Raw genomic sequence first — 15,004 nt, forward strand, 5'->3', positions numbered from 1 at the left:
AACTACTTGTCTGAATGAACCATATATTCTAAAATGTAAGCAATCCTATGAAGTAGAACAACATCCAAAAGGTGATATTACAAAAACTACTTTAGAAAATTGATTTATTTGACTCTCAATCTTAACTTTTCTTAGAGCAGTTTGGCAACAAAAAGAATCCTTGTATTTTGTCTAGAATGAAGTTAATATAAAGTCTTTACTTATTGTTGGTGTTGCCTGTCTTTCCATTTAAATTTTAGTTGACCATTTCATTAGACTGACTGCTAATATATTGGTTAGGACGCTATCATAACTTCCCTGGCCAATTTAAATATATAAAAAAGATGAGATGTATTTTATGAACATTTGAGAGTCCCTATATTTTTAGTAATATGATTTGACCACTGACATGTTTTGCCTGGGCAAACCTCTTCATTTTTATGAGCCTCTGCTGCTTATTAAAATGGAGATGTCCTTGTTACTTACAGATGTTCTAAATTAAGGATTTATTATTTAAGCACTCAGTTCGGGTTGCTTGGCACATGCTGTTTTCAATGGATGGTGACCTTTCTGAAGTTTGGGGAATCGATATACATATATACATAGAACAGAAAGTGAATAGGAAGTACTGTATGACTCAGTGCCATAATAAGTTATTGTAAAGAATCCCAGTTCAGGAAAGTTTGAGATGGTTGTGGATTTAGACTGATGGCTTAAGACATTATGGAGGAAATGAAGCTGGAGGTCCCAAAGGATAAGGTGGGGTGGGAGGATTGCATTTTGATTTTCAGAGCTGAATAACAAAAAAAGAAATTTTAGGAACAAGAAAGAGCTTTCGAATCAAGAATTAATGTGTTATATTTGGGGTCTCTATCTAGTTTTGCGCTTATCTAGGGAAGAGGAAGAAGAGTTTAGTACACTTTGCTAAATCAGTTATTCACATCTGAACCTGTGTCTTTTTAACATTTTTGACCCCAGTTTTTTGTAAGCAAAGTGTTTTATATAGTGTCCAGGGAGCTTTTGTGTATATGATATCATAGTTTATTTATGTTGTTTTCTAATCTTCTCTATCTTGTGCTGGGAAAATAAAATTTGGTATGGCCTACTAAATTGATTTTTTAGTATCTACAAAGATTGTTGATACCAATTTGCGGTAGTGTATCACTGTGAAATTATGTTTAGAAAGATTAGTCTACCATCATCATCACAAATAAATTGGGAGGGAAGTTGAAACCAGACAGGATGGTCGCTGATGTAATATAAATAAGTTTTCATGAAACTTTGTTCAGGGTGGTAGTAGTGGTAAGGAAACAAAAGAACTATTCAAAGATTTTTTGAATGAATAAATCTGCAGTAACTCATCAATTAAAAGAAAGAGATAAAGCAAAAGAAGGAAACAAATGAGCTCCTAAGTTGAAACTTAAATGAATGCTTTTATTAACCTGTGATCTATATAAGAGGGAAAGTTGGTCAGGAATGAGAATAAGACAGATAAATTTCATTTTATATAATTTAACCGTATAATTTGTTATTGAAACTAGGATACTCTAAGAGTGAAAGCAGATACTATTAATAATTAATGCCAGTTCAACTGGTATAAATTGGGGCTATCCTGGCCTCACTTGGTTATCATGTCACAATCCCATGTTGAGTTTTGGTTGACTAAGAATTCAAGTAGCTGTATTCTGCAGAAGTTGAGCTTGGAGTTAAAATTTTGCAATATCAAAGCCCCAAATTTCTTAGAGGAGGTAATATTATTAATAAAAGAACAGAAAATTAAAGTCTGGGTTGTTTGCAAAATTATAAAGTAACTAAAGTTATCTTAATTCTTCTCTAAGAATCTGATTTTCATGCTAACATCATCATCCTTTCGGCCCTCTTTTCAAGGAAAGTGGGTAAAAATTCTACCAAAGTTTTAGGGACTTCTAAAGTGAGTAACTCTTAACTTTTAGGATTTAAGGACTATCACCATTCAGAACTCTTATGAAAGCTCTGCTACTTTTCACAAAATCCTGTATGCATACCTTAAAAAATTCTGGATCCAATAAGGTTGGCCTGTGGGCCTCAACATAAAAACATCTGATTACGCTTTTTATTTTTTAATTTTTATTAATACTTTAAAAAATTACTTTAGATAACAAATTGTTACATGAAAAATACATTAATATAGTACATTTGTTACAATTGATGAACACATATTGGAACATTGCCACTAAGCATGGATTATAGTTTACATTATCGTTTATATTCTGGCCCACACAGTTTTGTAAGTTTTGACAAAATATGTAATGGCCTGTATCCATCATTGCAGTGGTCATTCAGGATAATTCCACTGTCCCAAAAATGCCCCATATTACACCTGTTTTTTCCTCTCCCTTCCCTCAGAACCTCCAGTGGCCACTGTCTGTACATCAGTGATAAAAGTTCTCCCATTGCTAGAATAACAGTAAGTCTATAGTAGAATAACAGTAAATTTACTATAGGCCATTGTTCATTCCCCAGTCCTGAATATTCTAAGATAGTGATGGCCACTCTGCCTGTTATTGAGAGGGGTCTTAGATCGAATGGGGCAGATGGATGGAACTATCTTGCTTGCAATTGCAGCTTCTCTCTGTTTCTTTTGATGAATGTTGTCCATCTTCATCTCCTTATTAGTTGTCCGATAGCCTGTTCCTACTTTGGTAACAAACATGGTTGGGAGGAGGAAGACTAACTATCAAGTGTAGATCAAGAATCATTTGTAAATTTGGGGGAAACATGTTAGCAATTTTATAGCATCCTTGATATGTGAGAATTTCAAGATTTTAATTTTTAATTTATTGAAGTGTATTAGTCATACATAAACATACATAAACAAGTGTATAATAATAATAGTGAACTTACAAAACAAACATATAACATCATACAGGACTCTTATAACTCACCACCAATAACTTGCATTGTTGTTACACCTTTTTAACTAATGATTAAAAAAAGCATTGTCAAAATATTACTACTAACCAAAGTATTTTTCCCCCAACCAACCCTATTATTATTATTTTCTTTATACCATTTATATATGAGCATACCTGTATATTGTATAGTACATATGTGCCACTTATATATGTACTATACAAGTGTATAGTACAAGTTGTGAACCTAAAAATCAAGCATGCATAACATCATACAAAGGTCCCATACATCAACCCTCCGCCAACACCTTCCATTGTCATGAGACATTTGTTAACAAGTTATGAAAGAATATTATCAAAATCTTACTACTAATCATAGTCCTTATCTTATATTTGGTGTGTTTTCCCCCAACCCACCCTATTATTATTTGTAAAATATATTTTTTATGACAGAACTTACATGGAAACTTATAAAAACAATCATGCACATGTGCAGAATTCCCAAACAACACCCCTCCATCAACACACCACACTGTGGTGGAACATTTCCTATAGATAATATCATCTGATTGTTACCATGTCCATAGTGTACATTTGGCTCACATTTCCCTTACTGCCTCATTATGAACACAGTATATCTTTGACATAGATGCAAGAATATTTTATTACTACTAACCACAGTCCATAGGTCACTCCAGCTGTATTATTCCCATGCTGCTCCACATTCCCAACACCCTGCAATAGTGGTGTACATTTGCTCTAGCTCACAAAGGATACTCTTGCATCTGTACCATCAACCACATTATCATCCAACTCTTGGTTTACTGTGCTATTCAGTTCCTTGGCATTTACATACCTAGACTATCATTTTCAGTCACACCACATTTATAAACTAGCTGTTACTATGTATTACCATCTACTCTAAACATTTCCATACTTTTACAGTAAGGCTAATTAAAACTTACACATATGTTAAACATCAGTAGTCCATCTCATTCCTCCTCTTATCTCCTTTAAGAATCCACCACCTACCACCAGGTCTTGAGGATACCTTCCTACAATTTCTTCTAGAAGCTTTATGGTTCTTGCTTTTATTTTTAGGTTTTTGATCCATTTTGAGTTAATTTTTGGATAAGGTGTGAGGTAGGGGTCCTCTTTCCTACTTTTGGCTATGGATGTCCAGTTCTTAAAGCACCATTTGTTGAATTGATAGTTCTGCCTGAGCTGTGTGGATTTGGCAGGCTAGTCAGAAATCACTTGACTGTACATGTGAGGGTCTGTTTCTGAACCATAAATTTGGTTCCATTGGTCTATGTGTCTGTCTTTATGCCAGTACCATGCTGATTTTACCACTATAGCTATAGGTAATATGATTTAAAGTCTGGAGATGAGGGTTCACTTTTCCTTTTAATGATGTTTCTGGCTATTCAGGACCCCTTACCCTTCCCAATAAATTTGATGATTGTGTTTTCAAATTTTTTTTTTAATATTGATGGAATTTTTATTGGGATTGCATTGGATATGTGTATGAATTTGAATAGAATTGACATCTTAATGATATTTAGTCTTCCAGTCCAGGAGCATGGAATGTTCTTCCAGTTATTTAGTTTTTTAATTTCTTTTAACACTGAGTTGCAGTTTTCTGAATATAAATGCTTTACATCATTGTTTAAGTTTATTCCTGACTATTTGAGTTTTATGTGTCATATTTTATTTTCACCACTCTTTTGACACTTTTTGTTACTTTTACTGATATAATCTTCATTTCTAGACTCTATTCCAGGCCCCTCTCTTCTGTCTTTTCTTTTCAGACTCTAGCACACCCTTTAGTGTTTCCTGAAAATTTGGTCTCTTGCTTAGAAATTCTCTCAGTTTCTGTGTATCTGTGAATATTCTAATTTTGCCCTCATTTTTGAAAGACAGTCTTGCTGGATATAAGATTCTTGGCTGCAAGTTTTTCTCTTGTAGTATCTTAATATCAGACCACTGTCTTCTTGCCTCCATGATTTCTGGTGAGAAATCAGCATTAATCTTATTGGATATCTCTTATATGTTATGCAATGCTTTTTTCTTGCTATTCTCAGAAATTCTCTTTTGTCTTTGGCATTTGGCATTCTGATGAATACGTGTCTCGGAGTAAGTCTTTGGATTTTTTTTGGATGGGAGTGTTGTGCTTCTTGGACATGGGCCATCTATGTCCTTCAATAGGGTTGGGAAATTGTCTTCCATTATTTCTTCAAATATTCCTTATGCCCCTTTTCCCTTCTCTTCTCCTTCTGGGATACCCATGACACATATGTTTGCACGCCTTTTGCTGTCTTTTAGTTCCATGAGATCTTGTTCAATTTTTTCCATTCTTTTTTTCATCTTTCTTTTGTATGTTCATTTTCAGAGGCCATTTCTTTGAGCTCACCAATCCTTTCTTCTGCCTCCTCAAATCTGCTATTATATGATTCCAGTGTTTTTTTAATTTCATTTATTGCACCTTTCATTCCCATAAGATCTGCTATATTTGTATGTATGCTTTCAAATTCTTCTTTGTGCTCATCCAGTGTGTTCTTAATATATTTAATCTCTTTAGCCATTGCATTGAATTTATTAAGGAGATTTGTTTAAACATCTATGATTAATTGTCTCAACTCCTTTATGTCATCTGGAGGCTTACCTTGTTCCTTTACCTGGGCCATATCTTCCTGTTTCTTGGTGTGGATTGTAATTTTTTGTTAGTGTCTTAGCATCTGGCTTACTAGAGTATTTTTTCTGGGTGCAGTTTTTGTCTTTAGTTTAGAGCTTCCTGCCCTTTCTCCCTTGATGGTTGTACAGTAGGAGCCAAGCATGTAGTTGGTGTTGTAAGCTGTGGAGGCTCAAGGTACCCTCATTGTGCCAGGGACCAATGAAGCTTCTTCCACCTTTCTCCTTGGCCAGGGGTAGGGATGAAGTCACAGCTGTGTGGAATAATCCAAGTCATGCAGTCCTAGACTGTAGTTGCCCAGAGAGACTGCTGCAGCTTCGTGCTTCTTTCTTCCCTGCCTGGGGTGGAGTTGGAGGTGAGCTGCCGGTGTGGGCAGCAATCTATGCAGTGAGGGTCCACAATAACCACAGTGGCCCCAGTAGACTTAATGATTTTCAGTCTGTGCCAGTCAGAGTTACCTGCAGTTACCTGGATAGGCTGGTGCAGGGCCCACCACCTCCTCCCTGCCAGAGGTGGGGCTAAAGCCTAGGCTAGGACTGCAGGCTGATCTGGGTGATAGAAACTGTTTCCTACCATCACTGTGAGTTTCGATCAGCCCTGCTTCCCCTCAGGCTGGGGGCAGAGTCAGAATCTACTTGGATAGATTCACACCCCAGCTGTTTCCACGGTTATTTATATCTTAGGCAGCTGAGCCTACCAATCAGTAGCCGACGTCGGCAGCCAACTGTCTCCTCCTCCCCTGTTTCTGGGAAATGGAGCTTCCAATTCCAGCCACAGAATAGCTGTTGCGTTGGCTTGTGCCACCAGAGTAGGATAATCACCAGCCTCTGCGGCTTGTCCGGTAATTTCCTGGAGAGCCTGGCACATGTCCCCACAGCTTCTTCCCTGCTGGAGGTTGCACTGGGGTCTAGGCTAGAGCTGCAATCTGACCTGGATGGAAAGAAGCCAGTCCCCACCAGCACTGTGATTTTTCAGTCTACCCCACTTCCCCTCGTGCCAGGTGCAGCCTTAAGTTGGTGGATCCTGACTTCTTTTTGGCTTGGACAGGACAACCTTTAGCTGTTCTCAGGATTATACTTTAGGCCGCTGAATTTACTCCTCAGTAGCTGAAGTTGGTGCCTAACCATCTCTTCCTCCCCTGTTTTTGGGAAGTAGAGCTTTCAATTCCAGCCGCAGAACAGTTCCTGAGGCGGCTTGTGCCTCCAGTGGAGGATGGGCACCAGCCTCTGTGGCATGGAGCGCTCTATTTATGAGTCTTCTCTGCAGATGGGGATGCTCTTCTGGCTTCCTGGAGCCCCCAAACAGGTGCTTCAGCTAGCCCCAGAGAGCTCTGGGTGTTTACTAACTGCCCTGTAGCAGGAGCTGACTCTAGGAGTGCCTTACTCCACCGCTATCTTGCTGGTTCTCTCAAGATATTTATTTTTATCAGGATATTGTTTTGAAATAAATGGTAGTGCATCCTGTCAGCATAAGGTGGATTATAGTAACAAACCTAAATCATAGTAATTTTAAGGTTTAGTTCTCATACATGCTTCATGTTCTTTGCATGTAAGAGACTCTGCTAAGTTTTACTCTTCAGCATCTAATCTGACGGAGCATCCCAATCTTGAACATTGTCAGTCACTGTGCCAGAAGCGCAGAGTAACTTTTTCACACCAGCAGTTCAATACTTGGCCAGAAAATAACACATCACTCTCACCCACAATTTACTGGCTCCATTCTTTAAGGGGACAGAAAGTGTGATCTTGTCTTGGGCTTGGAAGACAGCTGAACATATTTGACAAATTGTATTTGAACTACCACTGTCTCATTTAATGAATTTTTTTTCCTTCACTTTCCTGAAGATCAACTCTTACTGATTTGTATTAGTCAGCTAAAGGAAAAATCTTAAGTATACCTCTACAGAGCCCCTTAACATAGACTAAATTATCAAGGAGTATATAACAGGTTAAAAATATTTGTGTAAATTTATTTTAAAAACCTACAATTTTGACATGTTTTTTCTGTCTTAGGGCTCAGCTGATCCTCTAAACAGTGCTTTTCATTTGACCTACAACATGGTGTTGAACTTACTACGTGTAGAAGAAATTAATCCCGAGTACATGTTGGAAAAATCCTTCTACCAGTTTCAGCATTATAGAGCAATTCCAGGAGTAGTAGAGAGTAAGTAAAAAAATCATTATACCAAAGCCTAGTTTAGCTAGGTAACTAAATAGGAAAATGACTGCTTTGGCCATTGTTTTTTTTCCTAATAAGCCAAAATCTTGTTCTTTAAGTAAAGTGAAATCTAGAGCTTTGTCTTTGTAACAGACCAGAACATTTTATTTTATTTTATTTTTTTTTACAAGGTAAGACACTAGATTATAATTCCATTTATTATCTTCCTACATGATGCTATTTTTGTCATACATTTTTCCTCGCCTTTTATAATACATTGTCACTATATTAGCTTTATTTTTTTTAATTTTTTTATTTTTTTAAAGATTTATTTATTTATTTAATTTCCCCCCCTCCCCTGGTTGTCTGTTCTTGGTGTCTATTTGTTGCGGCTTGTTTCTTTTGTCTGCTTTTTGTTTCTTTGTCCGCTTCTGTTGTCGTCAGCAGCACAGGAAGTGTGGGCGGCGCCATTCCTGGGCAGGCTGCACTTTCTTTTCACGCTGGGTGGCTTTCCTCACGGGCGCACTCCTTGCGCGTGGGGGCTTCCCCACGCGGGGGACACCCTTGCGTGGCAAGGCACTCCTTGCGCGCATCAGCACTGCGCATGGCCAGCTCCACACGGGTCAAGGAGGCCCGGGGTTTGAACCGCGGACCTCCCATATGGTAGACGGATGCCCTAACCGCTGGGCCAAAGTCCGTTTCCCAAGACCAGAACATTTTAAAGAGAAGGTAAGAAAACCCTGTCAGGACACTGTTCTATAATTGATTCAAATTTAGTATAATTTATTGTTAATAAATATACCACATGTGTTTTATTCATGACCCTGAATAATTAGATAAAATAAAAATCTGTTGTATTAAAAGTTGACCTGTGAGAAACTTGTGAGTTAGTCTTGTCCTTTCACCATATTCTCCTTATAAAAGAGTGTAAAATTTAAATACTGGTTTGGATCAACTTTAATAAAAATAATGCATAGTTACTGTAAAAAAAAAAAAAGGAAAATGCAGCAAAAGATTAGAAAGATAAAATCATTAGGGAAACAATCACTGTTAACAGTTTGAGGAATTTCTTGTTTTTTTTTTTTTTTTTACGTACGATCAACTGTGCAATTACTATAATAGTTATAATTGTACTTAAATTTATATCACTTGTTAAAATTTGCCCTGTGCTGTGCTTTGTGTTAAATGTTTTACATTCACTAGCTTATTGATTCTGGCTTTTTAATATTGACAGTACTCTTTGAAAGTATGAATTTTAAGGATTGAATAATATTTTTCTTTTTTTAAATGTACCATAATATATTTTACAATAAAGGCAAATTTGTGATACCCTTCTATCACCTTAATTGTGGATAGGACAGTTTCACTTGTTTTTTATGTAGCTAAAATTAAGTATAGCTAAGTATAATGATGTGACTTAAATAACAGAAAAAGGACTAGAAGATCCAAGTGAATTAAATTCTTATTTTCTTTTACACTTACTGCATGATAGGTCATCAATTTTCCTCTTTCCTTATTACTTCGCAACTTAATTATTTGAGGCTTCTTCATTACAAACCATAGAGCCAGAAGGTGCTTTGGTAATCATAGCCAGCAGTTTGCACCTTAAAAAAAATAAGTGTTCACATTTAATTGATGGCAGAATTGAGGTAAGAATCTTGGACTCCTGCTCCTAAGCAGTGTGCTTTTATTATTTTATGATGGGTCTTTCATTTTTAATGAGGCCACCAGAATAGATCGCAAAGCTTCTCTAAGTGAAAAACAAACAAACAAAACAAGGGAAAAAAAGACATTTAAAAAAACACACACAAAAATGACTTAACCTGGCTATTTTTAATACTTGTCTTTATTTAAATTTTCAGAAGCTAAGTTACATTACATTTTTATTATTTTAGTCTAAAAATATTTAATGCCATTCATGCTTCATGATATAATATGGCCTTAGCATAGAGATAAGGAAGTTCACATCTCCCCTCTCCCACCAAAAAAACCCTATATAATAGAAGAAAAAACGAAACTAAAAAATCTAAGCATAGTTTGGAGATGGGGTTTGAGTTAAGAAGATACTGAAATCAGACTAGGACCAAGGAAGGAAGTTCATGAATTTTGCCTTATGTCAATCATAGAAATTTCAGATACAATCATTAAAGTAGGATAAGATTATAGGCCAGTTTAATACTCTTAAAAATATTAAACTTTAAAGAATTCCTCCTAAGCAGTTAACACTAGGTTATGCATGAGTAGAATAATTACACATACATATGTTCCCAGTAGTTAAACTGGCTTGAAAACTAATGAAGAGAAGCAGAAGTGCAAGTTGGTACACTTACCTGTGCTTTGCTTTTTTTAGGAAAAAAAAAGTATTCTGACAATTAATATAAGTTGCTTTTTAAACTTTTTATAATTATTCTGTAATTCCATAGAAAATATGCCTGGTACAGTGGAGGACAGAGGGAAAACTCTCAAGTACTTCCCCATTTAAAGCTCTTTAATTGTTTCTAGCTGAACTCAGAGTACAGAGTAGGACTCTGATCCGAGACTCAGAGAACTTCAACATTGTCACCACTTCTTCATCCCATGTCCTCTGTCTTCGGAACTTCCAGTTTTTCCAGGATTCTGGGTATTGTAATCTCTGCTACTGGTGTTGCTGCTACACATTTGTATCCTCTAGCAGTCGTTATATCTGCCTTTCAATATCTCTGTTTTTTAAGGGGCATGGCTTGCTTTTCCAACATTTTGAAATCAATAAGCAGAATTAAATATCAAAACCCTAACAACATTTTTTTAACAAAAAAGGTAGAAATTTAAGTGATGGAAGAGAAAAATAATGAGGGAATTACTAGACATTTAATAGTTTGTGGGACTGAGTGGTATGGCCAGACAGAGCATATAGTATAAAAGATGGTTAGATGTGATGATAGGGTCTAACCTGTGTTCTATGAAAATGCAGAGCCTATCCTGAATATAGTTTTTACTCATTTTTTCTTTTACTTTGAGAGGTATCATTCATTTTGCTATTGTTAATACTAAAAGAACCTTTTTAAGAGAGTCTTTTTTCACTCTCTTAAATAACAGAATTAAAATGTATACTTTTTTTGAAAATAAATAATCTTTCAGAATACTGTGCTTTATTAGTTAAAACAAACTTAGGTCACTGACATACATGAAATATTTTTCATTTTGATTTACTGATTCCACAGATTTTTCAGTGAACCATAAGAGTTAAGCTTCTAGGATTTGCTACTTCTTTTCTGAAAAGAAAAATGTGATCTTAATTTTAATATCTTTGTTTAGTTTTCTTTAATAGATAATGCTGTTGTTAAGATTGAGAGCTGTGGAGTTAGATATGGGTTTGAATCAAGACTCCCTCAGCCTTAGTTTGCGCTTCTGTACAGTTGAAACATAACCAGTTTATGATAATTACATGGGATACTTGATGTTAAATGCTTGTAAATGCTTGATGTAATTCCTCATAGTATTGCTGTAGATCAGTAATGCCATTTTTACTTGAACTTGTTGCAAAAATTTGTTCGCACTGGGAGTCACAGTCCATTTCCCATCACTCACAGGTCTGTATTGCCTGTATTATGTATATGTTCATGTATATAGATATATTTCTGTATATAGATATATATCATGTATATAGATATATACCAAACTTCCCACCTCACTACCCCACCAAAAAGGAGCAATTGTTTGCAAAATATCTTAGGAATTTCTGGGTGTCTTAGTTTGCCAGGACTGTTATAACAAAAGTGCTATGACAAACCACACTGGTTTAAACATAGGAGTTCATTGGCACACAGTTTGGAGGCTAGAAGGCCCCACATCAACATACTGATAGGCTGTGCTTTCTCCCAGAGTCTGTAGCATTCTGTTTCTGGCTGACTAGCAGTCCTTGGGGTTCTTCAGCTTATAGATGGATCTCTCCCTTCATCACATGACGATCTCTCTTTCTCTGACTGTTCTTATATCTGAATTTCCTCCGCTTATTAGGACTCCAATCATTGGATTAAGACCTAATTGATTTTGGCCCCATCTAAATAGGATCTTCACAAATTCACAAATGAGTCCACACCCACAAGATCAGGAGTCAGGACTTATACTTGTCTTCGTGAAGGACAGAATACAATCTACCACAATGGGCATATCTCATGTGCTTTTTCCTAAGGTACTGGGGCTTTCCTGTGGCAGTGCCCATGAGTTCTCCCCTTTGCACTGCATTAAATCCTTATTTTTATGGTGAGATTCCTCTAGTACTCTACTCTTATTGAGGTGCTAGAGATAGTTCTTGAATTAATTTACTTCATACTGGGAGTTCAGTATTCTTACTTTTTTTTTTTTAAGATTTATTTATTTATTTCTCTCTCCTTCCCCCCCCCCACCGCAGTTGTCTGTTCTCTGTGTTTGTTTGCTGCGTCTTGTTCCTTTGTCCGCTTCTGTTGTTGTCAGCCACACGGGAATCTGTGTTTCTTTTTTGCTGCGTCATCTCTCCGTGTGCAGCACCTTTCCTGGGCAGGCTGCACTTTCTTTCGCACTGGGCGGCTTTCCTTACGGGGCGCACTCCTTGCGCATGGGGCTCCCCTACACGGGGACACCCCTGCATGGCAGGGCGCTCCTTGTGCGCATCAGCACTGCACATGGACCAGCTCCACATGGGTCAAGGAGGCCCAGGGTTTGAACTGCGGACCTCCCAGTATTCTTATAAGCAACTCTGTCTCATTAATTTCTGTCTTTGCTTTCTAATTTGTTACTTGTACCTTTTGACTTTGAAAGACATAAAGACAGTTTTTTTAAAATATTGAAAAAAGATGAAGTTTTGTTTTTTGTTTTTTGTTTTTAATTGGGAGGAAAAACACTACCTAAACTTACTAACTTTCTAGAGTGGCATATCACTGCGGTGGTATATAGCTACAGAATAAATGCTACCTCTTGAGTCTTTTAAACTGCTGATTCTTTGGTTAAGTGGTTTGAGCACAAAAGTGACTTGGGGTGGAACATGGGAGAAGCAGCAGCCAAATGGATTTTTCGGTCATATCCCCATAAACAACTTCTGTCAATGTGTAGTTACTATTCCACTAATTCTAGAAAACATAGTATTATTTTATTGGGGCAGCAGGGCTACCATTTCAAAGGCACCCCAGTGAAAAAATAGGCAAATGACTTAAATATACATTTCTCCAAAGAAGATAAACAAATGGCCAACAAGCTCATGAAAAAATATCCAACGTTGTAAGTCTGTAGGGAAATGCAATTCAAAACCAAGTGAGGTAGCACTTCATATGCACTAGGTTGGCTATAGTAAAAAGTCAGATAAGGAAGCGGATGTGGTTCAAGCGGTTGAGCGCCCACCTCTCACTTGGGAGGTTCCAGGTTCCATTCCTCATGGTGCCTCTTGAAAAAAAAACATAAACAACAAGCAAAACAAATGAAAAAACCAACTCAGGAAACTGATGTGGTTTGGTGGTTGAGCATAAGTTTCCTGCATATGAGGTCCTAGATTCAGTCCCCATCCCCAGTACCTCAAAAAAAAAAAAAAGCCAGATAACAAGTGTTGAAGAGGAAATTGGCACCCCTTTACATGCTGGTTTGTTTGCTCTAGAAGACAGTTTGGCAGTTCCCCAGTGAGTTAAACATAGATTTATCCATTTGAACTGGCAATTCTACTCCTGGATATATACCCAAAAGAATTGAAAATGGATAGTCAAACAAAAACTTACACATGATGGTTTAGAGTAGCACTATTCATAATAACCACAAGGTAGAGACAACCCATATGTCCTTCAACTGATGAACAAATAAATAAATTGTGGTATATCTCTAAAGTAGAATGTTATCCATAAACGGAAATGAAGGTATGCTACATGCTATAGTGTGGGTGAACCTTGAAAACTTTATGTTAAGTGAAAGAAGCCAGTCACAAAAGACCACATGTATGTGAAATATCTAGAATAGGGAAACCCATAAAGTCAGAAAGCAGATTAGTTATTGTTCCACTGATTCCTGCAAACTTTGATTCCTTTCACTTGGGTGGGACTGCAGCATTAATATTTCAGTGTCAATTTTCCTTCTCATATAGCTCTTATTTACTTTTCTGTTACTCTGGTGGGACAGCAGCAATATCATTTCAATGTCAGTTTTTCTTCTTATATAGATTCTATTGACTTTAGTCTATCAAATGTTCTTATATAGTTTTTCACTATTTCTTTTTCTGATAACCTGTTTATTGCCATAATGTTTACTGTTCTGGGTAACATTCTCTGTTTTTAATCAATGGAATACAGTTCTTGCAAGCAGTTACACAGCTCAGTTAAAGGTAACCAGGGCGATGTGGTATGTTCAGGGCATGGAAAAGAACAGAAGTGAGAATAATCTGTGAAGAGATTGAGGATGATAATAAAAAGAATATTACAGTTGTAATATCTTTACTGAGTGCTTATTATGTGCCAGACTGTTAGGTAGGTACTTCCTGTATCTTTTATCAATTAATCCCCAACTATAGCCTTGTAAGGTATGGGTACTGTTCACATAGAGATAGAGGAGTTTGACATATATCAATGGAATAGAATTGAGAGTCCAGAAATACACCCATATTTTGTTGATTTTTGACAGTGGTTCTAAGACCAGTGAATAGGAAAAGAATAGTTTCTTCAACAAATGGTGCTGAGACAGCTGGATAGCCACTTGCAAAAGAATGAAACTGGAACCTTAGCTCACACCATATATAAAAAATTAACTCAAAATGAATTGTAGACCTAAATATAAGAGCTAAAACCATAAAACTCTTTTAGAAGAAAACGTGTGTAAATCTTCATGTCCTTGAATTTGGCAAGACCAAGAAAGTATGAGCAAGAAAAGAAAAAAATAGATAAATCGGACTTTATCAAAATTTGTTTAGTGTAGAAAGCAGAAAGACAACCCATAGCATGGAAGAAAGTATTTGCAAATCATATATATGGTAAGAGTCTAGTATCCAGAATATCTGAAGAACTTTTACAAGTGAATAATGGAGAAAGTTATCAATAAGAACACACATTATGTCAGTATACAGATTATCAGAAAAACATAGTTAAAAACTACAAGACTAAAATCAGTAAGAAGCAGTTACCAAAGGCTGGCGAGAAGGAGAAATGGGGAATGATTGCTTAATGGGGTATGAGTTTCCTTTGGAGATGATAAAAATATTCTGAAACTAGATAGTGGTGGGATGGTTGCACAGCATTGTGAGTATACTTTAAATATCACTAGTGGTAAATTTTATGTTACCTGTATTTTTTGTAGTGGA

General features: G+C 36.5%; 1 protein-coding gene across 1 annotated transcript in view; it reads left to right on the forward strand.

Moving 5' to 3' along the window:
* The window catches only part of MTREX (Mtr4 exosome RNA helicase), a 121,194-nt gene that overhangs the window by 63,318 nt on the left and 42,872 nt on the right, over positions 1-15,004 (forward strand). Inside the window, exon 17 of the mRNA XM_058309088.1 lies at positions 7,575-7,725. Within this exon, the coding sequence (XP_058165071.1) occupies positions 7,575-7,725 (151 nt within the window). The remainder of the gene's footprint in view (positions 1-7,574; positions 7,726-15,004) is intronic.

The sequence above is a fragment of the Dasypus novemcinctus genome, chromosome 2 (genome assembly GCF_030445035.2).
Source record: "Dasypus novemcinctus isolate mDasNov1 chromosome 2, mDasNov1.1.hap2, whole genome shotgun sequence".
In the NCBI taxonomy this organism is placed as follows: Eukaryota; Metazoa; Chordata; class Mammalia; order Cingulata; family Dasypodidae; genus Dasypus; species Dasypus novemcinctus.